The sequence below is a fragment of the Antechinus flavipes genome, chromosome 1, assembly GCF_016432865.1.
Source record: "Antechinus flavipes isolate AdamAnt ecotype Samford, QLD, Australia chromosome 1, AdamAnt_v2, whole genome shotgun sequence".
Classification (NCBI taxonomy): Eukaryota; Metazoa; Chordata; class Mammalia; order Dasyuromorphia; family Dasyuridae; genus Antechinus; species Antechinus flavipes.
In genome coordinates this window covers 543,257,288-543,277,715 of record NC_067398.1, presented here as the reverse complement: position 1 = coordinate 543,277,715, position 20,428 = coordinate 543,257,288, and the positions used below count along the sequence as shown (strand labels likewise).

The following is a 20,428-nucleotide window of genomic DNA, read 5'->3' as shown; positions in this document are numbered from 1 at the left end:
TTTCTTGGGTACAGCTAGGAAGAGATCCAGCTAGCCTGGAGAATATAAAAGCATAAAAGATGAAATTCTTCAGCTTCTGGTGCCTAGAAAGGCATCTCCCAGATAAGAAAGATAAGATGACATTAGTCAAATAATACCCCTGATATCTACTCTGAATGTCATTCAACTAAAGAATATGCATCTGAAATTTGAAAATCAAATACTACTTAATGCTATTCCTGTGATAGATTTCTATGATTTTTCTATGTCCTGCACTCTTTTAATTGACCCATTAAAAGATGTAAAGAGTGAACATAGGTACTATTCACTAAAGGAGAAGACAGAGACAGGGAGAAACATAGAGAGAGACAGAGAAACAAAGAAAGACAGTGAGAGAGAGAGAGAGAGAGAGAGAGAGAGAGAGAGAGAGAGAGAGAGAGAGAGAGAGAGAGAGAGAGACAGGGAGAGAGACTGAGACAGGTAAGGAGGTAGATGGGACAAGTTCTTATATTGAGATACATTGCCTCTGCCTTCTTACCACCAACTCTGGTACCATCAGACTGATGTGTTTAAAAATGTTTGCTGATTTCATCATCCTAATCCAAAACCTCAACTACCTGACCTACTGGCTGCTATATTCTATTTCTGAATTTGTCATTCTTTATAAGGATCTTATTGCTGCTTTCATCCTCATTCAATTAACCAGACCATTAATTTGTCCATTAAGTTCTCTGCTTGTCAATTAGCCACTTATGGACATATGAGCAGTTAAGCATATCTGTCATACTTACTAAAAGATTCACCCTTGCCTCAGGTCTTTTGCTATAGCAGACTGTTTATGTCACCCCTGACTATAAGAGTTCCCCATTTATCACTGGAACCTGCAAGGGGATTTTATGCATCACTCCTTCCACTAAACTCTGGGTGAATGAATAATTTTGTTCTTCATGTATTTTTATGAATTATTGTGTAGATCATTCAAAGTAACATCATGGAGTTAAATATTCTGGTCCCAATATTTATGTGTATCTCCTTGATTAGCATTTTACAAGTTGCTGAAACTATATAAATCTTCACATCTTCTGGTCTATTCTCAATCCATAATGTAATCTGCTGAAGTTGATGAGTAAGGAGCATATAGTTTTCATATATATTCTTGCCTAATCACACATACATACACCCCAATCCATTCTGCATGCAATTATTGTTATTCTCTAAAATACCATTTTCATCATGCTAATTAGCACTGTAATTAAACTTTATTCTAATTTGGAAGAATAACTTATATTTACATTTAACTTATATTTATATATAATGTATATTTATATATAATATATTTAGCTGCAATAATTTTTCTACTTGAATACTCAAAAAAATCTGATTTCATTCATGAGTATTCCACCCACCAATGCAAAATAATAGTCTCCTCATGTTTTAATATTTATTGAAAAATTGGTACTGTGGTGAACAATTTTCCCCTTGTTGCTCTTCCACTGAGTTAGACTTCTCCCCTCATAGGAGGCACTTTTCAATTTGCTATAGGATCCGAACTTGAGAATTATCCTTTCTCACGTAGAATCCAGGTAATCTGGCTTCAGAGTAAAATGTTAGTAGAGAAATTTACTTTTATAAACTATGAAAATGATAGTGGTTTCATGGAAATCCAATATTTTGTGACAAATTAGCTATTCAACCTTGTCACCCCCACTTTTGTATCCATTGCACCTGGCACAATACTTTGCATATAGTGGACACATAAGAAATATATTTTAAGTTAAAAAATAAAGTGTACAGGCTTCTCAAAGCAACTTATGGAGTAGTGGCTAATACCAAATTTTCACATGGTCCAGTTCAGTGTTTACATGCAAGAAAACCACTCAACATTTATCTTTCCTATTCCTCTCTTTTTTTTTTCCTGAGGGAAGTAACAATACTGCTTCTAATACATGGAAGCATTTCCACACAGCAAATTATTCTGACAGAAAAAAAAATATGATCTGCTAATTCTGTCAAACAAAATATGAAGTTCCAAATGCATTCTTATGTAGGAGGCATCCTGCAGACATTTAAAAATCCTTCATGAAAATGAAGGATGGAGAAGAGAAAGAAAAAAGCACAGCTTTCTGTAAAATTCTTGATCTCAAAGTTCTGCTGATGCATCAGCCACACCAATATCATTACAAAGTGTTACTCAGTTGACTTCTTCAGGTAACAAAGTAGTGAAAGACTACAGGAAACTTTGGGTAAATTTTTATAAATGGCTTCATTATAAGCAAGTTTGAGCCTGAAGAATAAGAAAAGAATGTATTCAGCTTCTTCTGAAAAAAAAAAGACGCTTCTGGAATGTCATTGACAACAACAGAAAATGCCTAATGACATGAAGTTTCTAAATACTTATTGTATTGAATCAAATTAAATTAAAATCACTCAGATCATCAGACTGCTTGCCCAATATGCTGTCTGAGTAATTTGTCTTTAGAATCAAAATGCAAGCAAGTAGTGACATCAAGGCAGGGGAAAAAAATCAATGAAGTGCAGTGTTTATAATAGTTGAAGATAGATAGGAAATTACATAGGAAGAAGAAACCTTAAACTTTGTGATAATATCTCAACCAATTTTTTAGAGAAACCCTAAAGTGAAAATGACTAAATAGCATATTATTTTTATATATCTATCTATAGAATATAAATTACTACAGAAGATAGCTACAGACAGATTAAATTTTTTACTTTGCTGAATGACAATGAAAGTAATATTAAAGTAACATAAAAGGTGATAATGGATAAATGTTCACATATTTCTGCAATGGAATAGGCAGCTCATAGACCAAATTTGTTAATCTGTGATAATATGAAGTTTGATACTGTGGAAAATAGCAAAGGAGATAATAAAACATGAAAAAGATACTCACTCTGTAGATGTTATCATCAGGAAACAAGAAGAAAAGAAGGCAAAAACAGAAAAACCCTGTATTAAATCTCAAAGGGCAAAGTGATAACAAATCTCCCTAGAAATTTTATAAAGAAACAAAAGATGCTTTTTAAGAAACCGTGAAAGTGAGACTCTTACTGTAAATGTTTCATTCTATTTGATATGTCTTTTTGCATTTAACTACACAACACACTAAAAATCATAAAGCCAATTTTCAGCCATTATTATATTGGAATACGAAAATGTAGAATATAAACTCCTTAAAAACAAATCTAACTCAGTTTTTGTCTTGTATTTCTAGGACTGAGCCCAATACAGATACATAAAAAATGCTTATTGAGTTGAATTGACTGGATAGACAATCTTTATCAAGCAAGTTTGTTCAAGTATGGAAGAACATAAAATAAGAGACTATTAAGAAAAAGGAAGAATGTTGAGGTTAATCAACTGTTACTGCAACAACTCATTTGAATTCATGATTCAAAGACTGGAATATAAGTGAATAACTACTACTTTTGACTAGATCTTGGAAATTAACAGTATAGCTACAAATAGAATTGGAAAAGCACTATCAAATATGACAGACTACTGTGCATTTCCACATGACTGTCCCTCAAGAAAGGGATTTAGGATTCTGTCAAGTGTATCTCTGATGCAACATTATATCAAGGCTTTGGTACAAACCAGGTTTGGACTCTTACTTTTTTCAGATCCCACAATGTCTATAGCCATTTTTTAAAAAATGGGTCTGTGGATGGATCATGATCAGCTAAGATATGAACAGCTGGGAAGGCCTATCTCAATCTGAATCATGATAATAAAATTGAAGTATTAAAAACTGCTGATAGTGATGGCTCTGAAAATAAAACTGATTAAATTTCCTTTTGGCAATTAAAAAAAAATATTACTTCCTTTTCTGAAAACTAATCCTTTCTGTATCTGTTCAAGAAACACAAAGCACAATGTGTTTCTGTTTTTTTCTGTCATGTTGATGGCTTCTTTTTTACTTCAAGTTTGTGCTTATTTCTCATGTTATCAGAAACTAGGAGATTCTAGATTCTTTACAAATTAGCAACTTATAGTGCAACTTGAAATGAAAATTTAAAACATTAATAAAAATGATAATGTATGAATTCACAATTACAATCTAAAATCCAATGCTCTTAGATTTTATATTACAAATATTAACTTTATGGTCTAAACAAGTTACACATGGAAGTACAAAGTCAGCAGAGTTTGTAAAAGCAAACTTAAATCATCACTAGCGCTTTTTTATACATAAGTGAAGAGAGGTGATTTTTAAATTAAAATTCTTATTTTTCCCCAAAATTACATGTAAATTTTTACATATAATTACATGTCAAAATTGTAATATTCTTTTTTTTATTTCAAAAACTAAATTATCTCCCATCCATCCTCCTCCCCCCTCTTGAAAAGGTAAGCAATTTGAAAGAGGTTATGCTTGTGCAGTCATGGAAACTTTTTTTTATAGTTACGTTGTAAAAAAAAAAAAAAGAGACAGAAAGGAAAAAAAAAACAAAAAAGAAAAGTATACTTCAATCTACATTCAGACTTCACCAGTTCTTTCTCTGGACATAGACTGCATTTTTTCCTCGAGTCCTTTGGAACTGTCTTAGATCATGACAGTATTAAGAACAAATAAGTCATTCACAATTATCAATTGAACAGACAATACTGCTGTTTTACAATATTTTCCTGGTTTTGCTCACTTTACTTTATATCATTTTATATAAGTTCAGTAATTTTTCCAGATTTTTCTAAACTATCCTGCTTATTTCTTATATAACAATAATATTCCATCACAATCAGATATCACAACTTGTTCAGCAATTCCCCAAATGATGGATATCCCCTCAATTTTCAATTCTTTATCACAAAAAGAGCTGCTATATTTTTTTACACAGATAAGACTTTTTTTTTCCTTTTTCCTTGATCTTTTTGGGAAACAGATTTAAGAGTGGTATTGCTGGATCAAACCTTTTTGGACCTTTATGGACGTAGTTTGTAATTGCTCTCCAGAATGGTTGGATCATTTCATTAATTCTACCAACAATGCATCAGTGTTCCAATTTTACCATATGCCCTGCAATAGATTTTCCTTTTCTGTTATATTAGTCAATCTAATAGCTATGAGGTGAGTAAATCAAGAGTTGTTTTAATTTGTATTTCTCAATCAATAGGGATTTAGACCATTTTTTCTTATAACTATAGATACCTTTGATTTCTTCATTTGAGGAAGCTGATAAATACTATGTAATCCTAATAGTGACTCCATAATATTTAAATTATTTTCTTCTGGTATTTATAATATTGTCTTTCTGCTTTGGGAGCTCTAGTGTTTTGCTAAAATATTCCTGGAAGTTTTTATTTTAAAATCACTTTCAAGAGGTGATCAGTGAGGTGATTCTTTCAGTTTCTGGTTCTAGGATATAGGACAGCTTTTCTTGATAATTTCTTAAAATGTGATCATATTTCCTTGATTATAGCTTTCAGGAAGCCCAATAATTTTTTTTGTAAAAAGCATTTTATTTTTTCCAATTACATGTAAACATAGTTTTCAACATTCATGTTCATAATATTTTGGGTTTCAAGTTTTTCTCCATCCTCTTCCCTTCCCCTTCCCCAAGATAACATAGCAAGCAAGCTGATATAAGTTATACATGTTATATATGTACAGTCATGAAAATATATTTCCACATTGGTCATGTTATGAAAGAAGAAACAAAAGGTGGAAACCTCAAAAAAATTAAAATAGTTAAAATATTATGCTTTGATCTGCATTTAGATTCCATAGTTCTGTCTCTAGATCTGAATAGTATTTTCTTTCATGAGTCTTTTGGGATTGACTTGGATTATCTTTTTTCCTATGATATAATTTTTTATTTTTTAAAGACATTTTATTTTCAAGACAATAAAATAAAATTTTATTGTCAAGACAAGACAAAGATTCAAGATATTTAAAAAAAAAAACATAGTTTTCAACATTCACTCTTGTAAAACCTTGTGGTCTAAATTTTTTTTCTTCCCCCTTCTCCCCAACCCCTCCATTAGTCACCATCCAATATATGTTAAACATGTGCAATTCTTCTATACATAATTTCACAATTATCATGCTGCACAAGAAAAATCAGATCAAAAAGAAAAAAATGAGAAAGAAAACAAAATGCAAGCAAACATCAAAAACAAAAGTGAACATACTATGTTGGGACCCATACTCAGTCCCCACAGTCCTCTCTGTGAGTACAAATGGCACTCTCCATTACAAGACCATTAGAACTGGTCTGAATCACCTCATTTTTGAAAAAAGCCACGTCCATCAGAATTGATCACTGTATAATCTTGTTGCTTTGTACAATGTTCTTTCAGTTCTACTCACTTCACTCAGCTTCAGTTCATGGAAATCTCTTCAGACCTCTCTGTATTCATCCTGCTGATAGTTTCTTATAGAACAATAATATTCCATAACATTCATATGCCATAAATTATTGACCCATTTTCCAAATGATGGGGATTCACTTAGTGTCCAGTTCCTTACCATTACAAAAAGAGCTGCTACAAATATTTTCAGGCCCAGTAGAAACACTGCTGGATCAAAGGGTATGCACAGTTTGATAACTCTTTGAGCATAGTTCCAAATTGTTCTCCAGAATGGTTGATCAATTCACAATTCCACCAACAATGTACCAATGTCCCAGTTTTCCCACTTCCCCTCCAACATTCATAATTATCTTTCCCTGGCATTCTAGCCAATCTGAGAGATATACAGTGGTACCTCAGAATTGTCTTAATTTGCATTTTTCTGACCAAAAGTGATTTAAAGTATTCTTTCATATGACTAGAAATGGTTTTAATTTCTTTGTCTGAAAAATGTCTGTTCACATCCATTGAACATTTTGTCTTGGATTATTGCATTGCTGAAAAGAGTTGTCAATCAAAGTTGATCATCACATGTGTTACTCTTCCAGTCTACAATATTGTCCTGCTTCTACTCACTTCATTCAATTCATATAAGTCTTTCCAAGTTTTTCTGAAATCCACCTGTCCATCATTTTTATAGTACAATAATATTACATTACATTAATATATCACAATTTATTCAGCTATTCCCCAATTGATGGACACTTCCACAATTTCCAATTCTTTGCCATCACAAAAAGAGCTGCTAAAAATATTTTTGTACATATAGGCCCTTTTCCCTCTTTTTAAAATCTCTTTGGGATTTAAAGATTTGGAATCTCAGAGATAGTAGTAGTATTGCTGGATCAAAGAGTATGCACTATTCAATTGCTCTTTGGACATAGTTCCAAATTGTATTAGAAAAATTCTTAAATTATTTTTCCTGGATCTAATTTCCAGATCAGTTGTTTTTTCCAATAAGAAATTTCATTTTTTTCATTTTTATTATTTTTTCAACTTTGCTTATTGTTTTTTAATATCTCATGATATCATTAGCTTCCCACCTCTATAATTCCAATTTTTTAAGAAATGATTTTCTTCAGTAAGATTTTGTACTTCCTCTTCCACCTAATTCTACTTTCTATGGAGTTCTATTCTACAATGAATTTTATACAACTTTTTCCATTTAATCAATTCTGCTTTTTAAGGAGTTCTCTTCAGTGCAATTTTGTGCCTCTTTTACTTTTTGACCTGTTTTTTTAAGATGTCATTTTCTTCAATATTTTGATGCCTTCTTTACCAAGTTGTTGACTATTTTTCCATGATTTTATTGCATCACTCTCATTTCTTTTTCCAATTTTTCCTCCACCTCTCTTATTTGAGTGTTTAATTTCTTTTTCAGCTTTTCCAAGGCCTGACACTAATCATTTCTGGCTCTGTTTGTCTGTCTGATATCAATATCTTCTGGGTTTTTGTACTTACTTTCACTGTCACCATAGTAATTGTATATAATCAGGTGGGGTTTTTTTTGTTCTTTGCTTATTTTTCTAAACTATTTCTTAACTTTAAGAAGAATTTATGTTAAAATTAGCCTCTGCTCCCAGAAAGAGGCACTGTCCCAAGTAGGTTTTATGTGTGGCTCCTTTCAGAGCTGGTTTGGGGAGTTCTATAAGTTTTCAGTACTTCCAATGTGTTGTGGTCTAAGGAGATTTGGGATCATTATTCTCCCAGCCTGTCTTGTCACAAGCACTCTGCTCTGGAACTTTTCAGAGTCCCCATTCTTGCTGGTACTCTTCTTTGCCCTGGAACTGTGGCCCTAAACCACAAATGAGAAAGGCAACAGAATCCGTTCCTGATACCTGCAAAGGGTTCCCTGTAATCTCCTTCTGATCAGTTGTCCAACGCCTTTACCTCTGGAAGCCACTGGTAATTTAGTCACCTCCTCGCCTGCTGCTGACATGGACATGAACTTTGCCAGCAAAGTTTATGCTGGACTGTGCTCCCAATAAGACAGATCTTTTCTTCCAACCTTCCAAGTAGCCTTAATCTGGAAAATTGTTTCATCCTCCCTTTTTATTGTTTCTGCCACTCCAGAATTTGTTTTGAAATGTTATTTTAACATTGCTTGGAAGGGAACTTGGGAGAGCTCAAACAAGTTCCCATCTTTACTATACCATCTTGGCTCCACCTCTCTCTCCTAGAATGACATTTTTTAAGTCACTCAACTAATTAATGAGAAATCTAAGACTAGAACCCAGATATCTCAACTCTTAGTTCAATATTCTTGGACCATGTGCTATTCAGCTCACAAAAAAACTTTAAATTTATAGAGTGTGCAAAAATTTTCCATATATTTCAAATGATACAGCTATTTCAGTATTTTCCTGGTGTTTTCAAAGTACCAGAAATTTTAAATCTCTCATTATCATTCTTTTGTCTTTTTCAATACATTGATTAATATGACATCATGGTATATCAAATAGAGTGCTAGATTTAGAGTTTGACAATCAAGAGTCAAGTCCTACCTTAAACACTTAAGCCCACTGAGTCTCAGAGATAATAACAGCATCTATATCATCAAGTTATCATTAGGATCAAATGAGATGTCCATACATTGCAAAACTTAAAAGTGTATAAAATGCTACTAATTTCTACTATTAGTGATGTGGGAAAATTCTTTCTAAACACCAGAATTTGTTTTTTGCTAATATACATGTTCAGTTCAAAGACTAATGTGAGCAAATTTTTCTCAGCAGAAAGTAAAGACAAAAGAGAAAGAGTGATAATAAAACTATGCTCTTAAAGCTCATAAAGGTTTTTATCCCAAGGACTAGAAACATTTTCACAAATAACTTTTCAGGTATCTTTGCAATATCCCTATGACTCAGATGAGCTCATCATCTTGTCAACAGTTGATGAAGTAAAATGCAAAAGAATTGTATGGCTTGCTCAAAGTTTCATTTAATTACTTGAATTAATACAAGTAGAATCCAGGGATCTATTGACTAAACTACAGTATTCAGTATAGACATTGTAATGGAAAAGAGCTGAGTTTTGTTCAGGGGAAAAGCCAAGGACAACAAATGTGAATCATACTTTACTTCTATTCAATTCCTATACTGAATCTGATGACTCTTTTATTTTCTCCCTGCCTTCTAACAATGCCAGAAAACATTTACTTGAGGATAATCCATGGTTTCAAAATTGCCTCATAACTGCTCAATTCTAATTTAAATATTGTCATCAACACCCTTATAATCAGGTTTTTCTCTATGATTCCAGGTAAATTGAAGAAAATAACACAACTTCCTTTGTCTTGTGAAAAGTGTGAAAGAATGGCAGGGATTAAGAATAATTTGTTAGGTATTTCTATCTATAGTTTGTTGCAAGTTAAGAATTAGCAGTCCCTAGATTTTAAAAAAAAATTCAAGTCACCATCATTCCATTTTTATGTCTTTTTTCCAGTTCTATCTTCTCTCCCAACTTCAATACACATATAGAGATTCAACGGCTACTTTTATGCTCTATGAATGTTTTCTATAATACCAATTTAAAGTGCTTAGTAAAATCTTTTCCCAATTTTATCAGCGTGGTTACTATTTACAAGCAGAGGTTCATGAGGGCATAGAAAATAGAATTCTTCATCCCATTGTGCCCAGGCAGGCCTCTCCCAGGGAAAAGAATGAGCTTTGCCTTTTCAAATAATCTTTGACACCTCCTTTGGATGAATCTTTCCAAAAACCAGGTTTCCAGAATCTGAATTTCAAATGCTACTTTTTTATTAATAATGAGCATAGTGATAATCATGATATTTACAAGAAAAAGTACTTTATATATGTAAGAGAATTAGTACAATAAATGTTTAATGTATGGAGTTTCACATACCCTCTATCCCCCATCTCTTACACATGGTTCTAAATGATTAAAGTTTAAAACTGCACTAAGACTTTTGGAATACACTGTATTATCTCAACAACATTGTGATCTAGATACTACAAGCAATACTGTGTCTACTTTTATAAATGAGGAAGTTGAAGTTGCATGTTATCACACAGCAGCTAAGACATATACCTGAATACACATACATGTGTATGTATATAAATATATGTATGTCAGTATACATGTATAATATATGCACACATATCATATATGAATATATGTGTGTCTATATGTGTATTGTGTGTGTGTGTGTGTGTGTGTGTGTGTGTGTGTGTGTGCATCTCAGAGGCTTGATAATGTTTAGGAAAATAAGAAACTTACTTTATAGCAAGTCGAAGTTGCTCAGGAGTGAGGTCCTCAGTTTTTCGGCCCAATCCTAGAAAGAAAAAAGATTATAAAGATGAATGAATGAAATTGTCATAGTCTGACTTTTTGGATGAATGCTTCCTTTTATGATAATACCATAGAAGGCTGAAGGCTGACTCTTTAGAGAACATGCTAGTTAACAAAATTCAGGGGCATTTCTTCTTCAAAGTTAGTTCTCTTTGACCTAAAAAATCTGATCTTGCCACAATTTGCTCCAACAATCCACAGGGCTAAGACTTCTATTTTCCCCAACCAAAATACATAGGAGAAATCACTTGGCTCTAACCACTACAGAATGAAATCCAGATAGGTATAACTGGTCAGACATGAGTCAAAAATATGATGGAACCCCATAACCACTGCTGGTGTGATAGTTTCCATTTGATGCTAGTTCAAATTTTTGAGACATAAATTACTTTGGATCAATATAATTTTTCTACTTGCCTCAGAACTAAATGAATTGGGCAATTCTGAAGATCACCAGCAATGGGAAATCCATCTCAGACACTGTTTTAAAATATTTTTTCTTTTAATTATTAAAAATGATTATTATTATCATTGCTACCATTTAGAGAATGCTTTAAAGTTTACACATATTATTTCAACAATAGCCCTGCCAGGTAGGCAACATTATTTTCATTTTACATATGAGGAAACTGAGGCAAGGATAGGTTCAGTGGCTCACCCAGGATTATGCAGCTAGTAAGTGTCTAAAGTGGGATTTGAACTTAGGGCTTCCTGACTTCAAATCCAGGACCTATGCATTACCACTATAAAACAATTATAATTATAAGCAATGATAAACAGTTTCTCCGTTGATTGGCTGAGCTACTGGTGATACTGTCCCCTAGTTTGTATTCACCCTGTATGATTATTGTCCTTGAAAGCACATAAGAGGAAAGAAATATCAATAGTGCTGTTTAGAGAAGTGGTCAGTGTTTAGGGGCAATACCTTCTGTATCATGTTCATTGGAGGACTCAGCTTTACACTGCTAAGCAGAGCATAACTCCCATTTTTTTAGTCAATAATTATGGAGTAGCCCCAACTAATAAATGATCAGAATATATGATCTGTGCCTAAAGGGCTATAAATTCATGCATATCCTTTGACCTAACAAATCACTACTTGGCATGAATACCAAAAGAGATTTTAAAAAAAAGGAAAATGACTTATATGTAGGAAAAAATAACCCTAGCAACTCTTCTCAGGGAAAAAAAAAATGGAAAATGAGGGAATTACCCATCAATTGGAGAATGGCTCAATAAACTGTGGTGTGTCTTTATGATGGAATGTTATTGTTCTATGGAAAATGATGAGCAGGTTGTTCTCAGGGTAAAATAAACCTAGAAAGTCCTCTATGAACTTAAAAAAGGTGAAATGTACTATACACAAAGTAATAGCAATGTTCTAAGATGACCAACTGTGAATAACTTTGCTATTCTCAGTAGTACAATCATCTGTGACTACTCTGAAGGACTTTTGATGAAAAATCCTATCCAAACCTAGAGAAGGAACTGATTATGTCCAAATATAGGTTGAAGCATTCTCATTCTCTCTCTCTCTCTCTCCTTCTCTACCTCCATCTCTCTCTCTTTCTCTCTCTCCCTTTCCGTTTTTATCTCTCCTCTCTATCTCTCTCTTTTTTTAAAACAATTTTTCTTGAGGGTTTTTATTTTCATTAGGATGAGAGATTTATGGGGTTTTGGTCACAACTTGACTTTTATGGAAATGTTTTACATAACTTCACAAGTGGTTTTTTAATTGTGGGTGAGGATAAAGGAGAGAACCTAGAACTCAAAAATTTTAAAAACAAATATTAAAAAATTGTTTTTAATGTAACAGGGAAAAAATATTGAATAAATAAAAAATTTAAAAACAATAAAAAAAAATTACAGAATATGGCAGGAAGAATCTTGAACTGAACACAGGACTTGAGTTTGAATCCTGATTATTTTACTCAATACCTATATGGCTTTATATAAGTCATTTAACCTACCTAGTCCTTAGTTCCTCTACCTATAAAATGAGGAATGCTGATTACATGACCTTTAAGATCCCTTCCAGCTAAGATTTATGACCCTATTTTTATTAAGCTCTTCTCTCTCTGTCTTTTTGTCTCTCTCTGTCTCTGTCTCTCTTCCGTTTTGAATGCCAGACCCCAAGGCTTCTGTCTACTGCATTGGGGTTAGGGAATGAAAGAGGAAGAATGAAGAAAAGAGATAATTAACTCCTATACCCAATCACCATAGAAATCGAGAAAGAGAAGTTTCTTAATCTTCACATATTCTGTGTTGAAAAAGGTGAGGTATGCCTTGGCTTTGTTGATTTTCCAGTCAGTGGGTCAAAGAATCAAACCTCACAGAGGACAGCTTTCTAGAGATTTGTATGAAAGTGAAAAGAAAAATGTACAAATCTTTCTTTCCCTACAGGAGAGCGATATTCCAGGCATCTCCTTTATTCCTATTTTATGAAATGAAGCACAAAAAACACCAGGGTGATGGCACAGGTAAAGAACACTCTCTCTGGAGTTAGGAAACCTAGGATAATACCTCAGTTCTGTAAGTTAAGATGAATGTGTCCTGTGGCAAATCAATTAATTTCTTGGAGTATCCCTTTCCTTATTGACAAAATGAACATCATCATTTTTTAAGCCTAAATTAAGAGCCTTATAAACACTAAAGGTAGCTACATGGTATGGTGGATAGAGTGGCAGGCCTGGAGTCAGGAAGACTCCACTTGGTGAGTTCAAAGCCAACCTCAGACACTTCCTAGCTGTGTGATCCTGGGAAAGTCACTTAAACCAGTTTGCCTCAGTTCCTCATTTGTAAAATGATCTGGAAAAAGAAATGGCAAACCACTCCAGTATTCTTGCCAAGCCAAAATAGAGTCATGGAGAATCAGACATGACTGAAAACCACTGAACAATAAATTAAGACTACATAAATGTGAGCTGTAATTATCTTCTCTCCCAGTTGTGATGGTCCTCTAGGTCCTTTAGGTCCTAAGAGAACCTAAGAGAAGAAAACTCAAAAGTAGCCCTAGCTACCAAGCACTGGCCACAGAAAGAAGCTTAATTGGTATAAAATAAAGATATGTTTGGGGTCTGGGGAAGGTTTTGTCCTTTCTAGAAAAATAAATCTCCCACCATGCAAAGGAAAACCAGCCCAACTCAGGGTCATTACACATTAATACATAAATACTTGTCAGACAAATTATTAACTAAATCTCCATTTGTATTATTTGTGTGCACAAAATGCACATGTTCCTCATTTAGAGTCCTAAAGTCGGTTAAACTAATAGCAAGTCCTTATCATGTACAGAAAATCAAGAGCTGCCGCTGCAGAAAATGTATTATTAACTTGACCTCAAACTAGTCACCAATTATAAAAGTAATTCCCCAAAAAAAAGCCAAAAAAAGGGCAGAAAAAATCTCTTAAATTCATATTTTCCTCTTACTAGAAGAAAAAAGGAGAAAGTATTTTATTGCAATAGCCAATGAAACAGGACAAAATGGACAGAAACATATGCAAATAATTCATTATTCCCAGACTGAAAACTGGAAGGAAAAAATCTTTAAGAGTAAACTATTTTTTGCTTGAATTCACCCAATACATATTAGGCAAAGAGCAGGGACTGAATCTGATTGTGAATTTATTTTATGTGGTTAATGCATGGCAAATCTATTGCCAAAAGGAGTTAACTGTATACTAAGTCACTCTGAATCTAGCTATTTTGAGTACCTCAGTCTACAGTACCAAATCATCCAAGAAACAGCTAGAACAGAGATATGGATTAAAGATACTAAAGGTTACAAATAAATTAAATTCATTCCCAAGCTTTTGAAAAGAAATAAGAAATATGGCTATGAGAAATCATCATTTTTCTTAGCTTCTTAAATAGAAAATTCAGCAGGTTAAAAACTATCAAATGAGTATAACTATTAAAAAGAACTTTTCAAGGGTGAACTAGCATTGTGCTATATACTTACAAGAACAAAGAACACAGAGTACAAAAGCCTGACCAGTTCTATAAACTTTAGATAAGTCATTTAATCTCGACAAGTATCAAATAAGTTTCCTCAACAACAAAATGGGAATTACAACACTAGCATTACAACAACAATATACTTGTTCTGAGGAAAATATATTTGTGTAATACTAAATACTGTCACCATGACAAGACTATTGGCTTAAATCAGAAGACCCCATTTTTGAGATTGGGCATTTTAACCTTCCTGGGCCATATTTTCCTAACTTGTAAAAGGAGAGTCTTGACCTAGATGTCTCAGAAGTCTCCTCTTGCTTGCCATCTATAATTCATTTGTTGGAGCCTAATAATAAGAACTTGTCCCCCCCCAAAAAAAGATTAATGAGAAGAAAATATACATTTGTTTGCACTTGGAAGTACCTCTTCCAAGGTTTACACCATCTTATTATTCCCTTTCAAGTCATGTGTTAACAAATGACTAGGGAAAGAGAGATGGAGAAAGCTAAAATATTCTTTTCTAAAATGTTTAACAATTCAGGTAAATATCATCATTTAACAATATCAAATGGTGCTTAATTTTTTATGATTTTTTAACTTTCCTGGAATTTGAATGAAGTGAAGAAGGTGCCACTTCTCCTTAATAGCACTGATAATAGAAGAAAAAATGTCACTGGAGAGATTCAGCTCTTATCAAGATAAAGAGAAAAATCTCTCCTCTCAGCAAAAATATTTCAGCAAATTTAAAGTACTGTTTCAGGGATCAAGATGCTGAAGGAGTTGAGGCTAATTTTGGGGCAACACAATTACCAATAAGATGAAGATAAAGCTCTCTCCACTTTCTACTGATGATTACCAGTACAATGTAAGAAAAAGGGAGCCTAATGGCAACATGGCCATGAGGAGAGTATTTCCTCACCATCATGAATTTGAAACGCCAGGGTTGTGATCTTCTGGGTCACAATCATCAGTGGCCTACAAAGTAAAGATACAGAAGATGTAAGCCTTTCTACACATAGATGAAAAACTAATTCTAGTTATAATATGTAATAATAATAATTATAATAATTTTCAACCCCAAAACTTAAAATAATGAGTTTTTATATCTCATGCCAAATAACTTTTGTAAATACTTATAATATGGTCCTAGAATAACACATTCACAAACAGCAATTAAAATTCTTCCACAGATCCTTTAGCTCTGCTTTGGATATTTTTCTGACAACAAATGATGACAAATGATTACAGAAGATTTATTTTAAAATAATTTCAACAGCTACAGATAAACCATACAGGGACATTTAGTGACAAGAAAAAAAAAATCCAGCTCTGGCTTGAGACCAAAACACATCAAAGACAAAAAAAAGTGCCTTCCTTTTTCTGATTATCTTTAAATAAATATTCATGTGTGAACTGAAGTCATTTGCTTTTCCACAGGTCATTTCATCTTTAATTCCATCTTAATTTCCCATTTTCTAGCTTTTTAAAATGGCAAATCTGTGATAAAGCAGTAATATTATTTTTTAAAAGATAATTACTTGGGGACACTAGCAAACATTCACCAAAAACTCAAGACCTACTTGAGAGGTAAGATGAATCAAAAAAATTCCAGGATCAGACTGTAATCAGATTCTAACAACTCCATTGCAGCATACAAAATGATTAGCAAAAAAATACCTAATGATTCCTGCATTATAGGATTCTTTTTCTCCCATCTTTTTTTCAGTGGCTATTATGGCACTAGGCAAAAGAATTTTTGAACATTTGGAAAAAAACAAGAACTAAAGAAAAGAAACTCAAAATGTTCTACAAATGACAAAAGATTATGAGATTTTATATATGAGTCTTAGTTGGTAGTGAAGCTATCCTCTATATCTTAGGACAAACAATAGTGAAAAGAATTATGGGTTTGGAGTGAATGGACAAAGATGGGCAAATCCCTTTAACGTTCTTGGGGCTCAATTTCTCTATTTGTAAAATAAGTAGGTTGGTCCTTTGAGTTCAAAATCTTGAATCTTGAGAGCCAAAGTAAGTACCTATAGGAACCGCAGAACAACCAACCAAAACTTTGTACTCTTGTTCTGTGAGAAAGATTTTCCAAGGTACCCAGATTCTTAGAATGTTGCCTAATCAACCTAGAATCATCCCTGCCATTATTTGCTGATAAAAATATTACAGGATAAATAAAACTATAATATATTTATCATAGAATGGTTGCTATTTAAGGAAGAAAAAAAAAACTGGGTCCCAAGTTTTTTTTTTTGTTTTATTTGCATTACAGAAGATAGTTTCAAATTATAGTTCACAGTGGCCAATGACCATTAAGTAAGAATAATTCTGCTGGGCTCCAGTTCTCACATCTGTGAAATGGAAAATAATAACTCTCTTCTCTATCACATGGAGCTGTGAGATTTCTAAGGCAGTATGTTAAGAACTAATGTCAAGTAGTTTGATTATTGAACTGATTATTGAATGAATTCAGGCATACAAGGAAAATTTCAGAACTTCAGGAAGTTTTCATATTCAGAGACATGAATTCAAGTCTTAGTTTGCTATCTTAGGCAAATCATTTTATTTTCTTAGTTTCCTCATATAGAAATATGAGAAATATACATTTCCATAGACATATTTCCTCATTTGTAAATGGAGATAATATTTATACTACTCACTTCCAAGGCTATTGTGTGATCCAAAAACATAATGTATTTCAAGTACTTCATGTATTTCAGGTAATCATACATACATATATTTGTATACATAAGTGTACAGATACAAGTCAACCTAGCTGAAGCAGCAAGGTATTCTGTGGGAAAGAAAAATGACATCTCTTCCACAATGTCCCTAAGACACAGATAGAGAATTCCAAGATCTTGAACCCGAGATTCTTGGAAGAGCAATGTTTTTCAGCTCACCAGTCCTGTTTCTAGCCTGGTCTCCAATCACCAAGAAGAGCCACCTTTGCTAAGAACAGAACCTCTAATCTTCACTGCTATCAACCTAACTGCTGATCAGCCACCATCTCCTGTGTGACATGATGGGGACAGTCCAGTTCTCTGAATCTAAGAGTTCTGGGAATAATAACAATCCCTGATCACTGCCCTTCCCAGACTCACAGCCATCACAGGATAGCACATGTATTATAATGAGGGTTACTGTATTTTAAATTGGGCACAATGATGTGGCAAAGAGAATATAAGAGAAAACTCAAATCAATAACCATTTATTAAATACCTATGGCTCTACATGTGCTGGGCACTAATTTTTTTGCTGTTTTTATTGTTCAGTCATTTATCATGTCCATGTGACCCCATCTGAATCTTTCTCGGCAAAGATACTGGATTGGTTTGCTATTTCTTTCTCCATCTCTTTTTACAGATGAGAAAACTGCGGCAAGCAGGATTAAGTGATTTGTCCAGGCTCATACCTCTAGTGAGTATCTGAGGCTGGACTTGGAACTCAGAAAGATTGGTTTTCATGATTCCAGACTCAGCATTCTACCAACTATACCACCTAGCTACCCAAGGCAGTGAGTTAGGCACCAAGAATAGAACAGCAAAAATAAAACATTCCCTTCCCTCAAAAAGCTTACATTCTAAAGGAGAAAATACATTTGTAGTAATACACAAAATAAATATCAAGTAATTTGGGGAAGGGGAAATAGCAATTGAAGAATTGATCAGTCAATAAGCATAAATTTGTTCCATACTTTGGTCAAGCATGGTGCTAAATGATAAGAATAAAAAGACCAAAAAAGAAACAAAGGAAGGAAGGAAGGAGGGAAGGAGGGAGGGAAAAAAGGAAAGAAGGAGGGACGGAAGGAAGGAGGGAAGGAAGGAAGGAAGGAGAAAAGGAGGGTAGGAAGGAAGAAAGGAGGGAAGGAGGGAAGGAAGGAAGGAGAGAAAGAGGGAAAGAAGGAAGGAAGGAAAGAGGGAGGGAAGGAAGAAAAGAAAAAATCATCTGAGGTCAAATTTGAACTCAGGTTTTCTTGACTCCAGGCCTGGAGTTCTATCCATTGCTATATGTGAGATAATATTTGAGGTTAATAGTTAGGGAAATTAGAAAAGTAGAACACAATCCTTGAGCTATGTGGAAATCAGCAAACCATTCTGCTGTAACCAGATATCCTCATTGGGAATCACAGCAATAGACAATGGTCCTCCAGATGTTTTCTACATAAAAATGTTCTTTTTAAACTCAAGCCCACTTTCTGATGAGTCGGGATCCTCAATGCTGGCCTGGCATCTTGTATGAAACACTAATCCAGAGCAAAATCTATTTTACTGCAAATGTTTCCCTTACTACAAAGATTGTATGCAGGATAAGTTCAAGAGTTGACCTTTAGAGTGAAGTAGCTTCCTACAAGCCACTTATTTTTCCTAGAAACCTAAATGCCTTGAGGGCAAGCCATATGACATGAATTTCTAACTGTGCCCACAGTGAAGCCATATCTTTAATTGGGAAAAATTTGAAATGTATTCTCAGGTACCTTGGGTATAAGTAACCCAGGTTAACTAGTGGGTTCATTTCAGTTCCTAATTTCAGTTTAGCTCCAAATGAATAATCAAGTTAACAAAGGGAATAAATGGACCATGAAGCAATACTGCCCCTCTAAGAAGAAAAAAAAAATTACTTTCTTCTGTCTTGGACTTAGCTTGACAACATCTTAGGTGCAATCACCCTGTATGCTGCACACACTAAACAAGATTTAAAATGCTCAAGTCAGGAAGGTCTAATTTAGAAGGGGAGAAGGACAAATAAAACAACTAATAATGGATTAACTGTTGATTAAATTGATTAAAACACCTCTACCATCATGAATTTATAATAGGACTGTTGGAGAGAATTCTAGATATGCAAAGGAAGAAAGGAGTACATTCTTCTTTGAATAGGGGTTCTTGACCATTTTTTATGTCATGGACTTTATTTAGCAATCTGGAGAAGAAATCCATGGAAATTCTAAGAACAATTTAAATAATTGGAAGAATTGCTACATTTCAGTTCAAAGTTAATGAAAATAGTACAAGTTATTTTTGTTTTGTTGTTTTCATCCAATTTCACAAACTTCCTAAAATCTATCCACAAATGCCTCCATGAACCCCCAAAGTAAGAACTTTTATCTTGGCAGTATGAAAGAAATATGTATTTAAGAGTTTACAATAAAAAATAAAATAGATTAGTTTAAAGAAAACAATAAAAAGATAAATCAGAATATAAAATTCTATGAATCAGAAAAATTTTTAAAAAGCATTAATTTCATTCTAATCTCTTATTTCTTTTCTTTCAAGCATAAAATAGAATGATATATAGTAGGTACTCAATAAATATTTATTGACTTCTTTTGTCTGCTTACAAGCTGTAGCAGAGACTGAGAAACCAACTAATGGTTACCTTCTCTAATGCTGAAAGTCTCAAGTCAAATTTTAATAGTCATTATTTCCAGGAGTAAATATGTGTACAGATTTTTCAGTAATTATATATATAATATAAAATGACATACATATAATATTATAATTATTATATATAAAGTATACTTTACAAAAAGCAAAAAAAAAGATCCAAGATGATATTTCTAAACCTGAAATATCAATTTAGGCTAATGTGTGTTCTTTTTATGAAATTATTCCCAGTATGTGCACATGTGCACCCCACCAGTACAAGAAGGGCAAAAGGAGATAGGACATCATAAATGGCTACTTGATCCAGAATAAGAATTTTCTCTAGACAATGAGGCCTTATAATCTGAGCTGAACTCAAATGTTCCACTCAGAAAAGGCTGCATTCTGTCTTGAATTTGTACACATACAGGGCTC

General features: G+C 33.4%; 1 protein-coding gene across 1 annotated transcript in view; it reads right to left on the bottom strand.

Moving 5' to 3' along the window:
- MBOAT1 (membrane bound O-acyltransferase domain containing 1) overlaps positions 1 to 20,428 on the bottom strand; it is a 113,624-nt gene that overhangs the window by 31,935 nt on the left and 61,261 nt on the right. Inside the window, exons 5-6 of the mRNA XM_051970623.1 lie at positions 15,538 to 15,593; positions 10,589 to 10,643 (exon numbers count right to left, since the gene is read on the bottom strand). Of these exons, the coding sequence (XP_051826583.1) occupies positions 10,589 to 10,643; positions 15,538 to 15,593 (111 nt within the window). The remainder of the gene's footprint in view (positions 1 to 10,588; positions 10,644 to 15,537; positions 15,594 to 20,428) is intronic.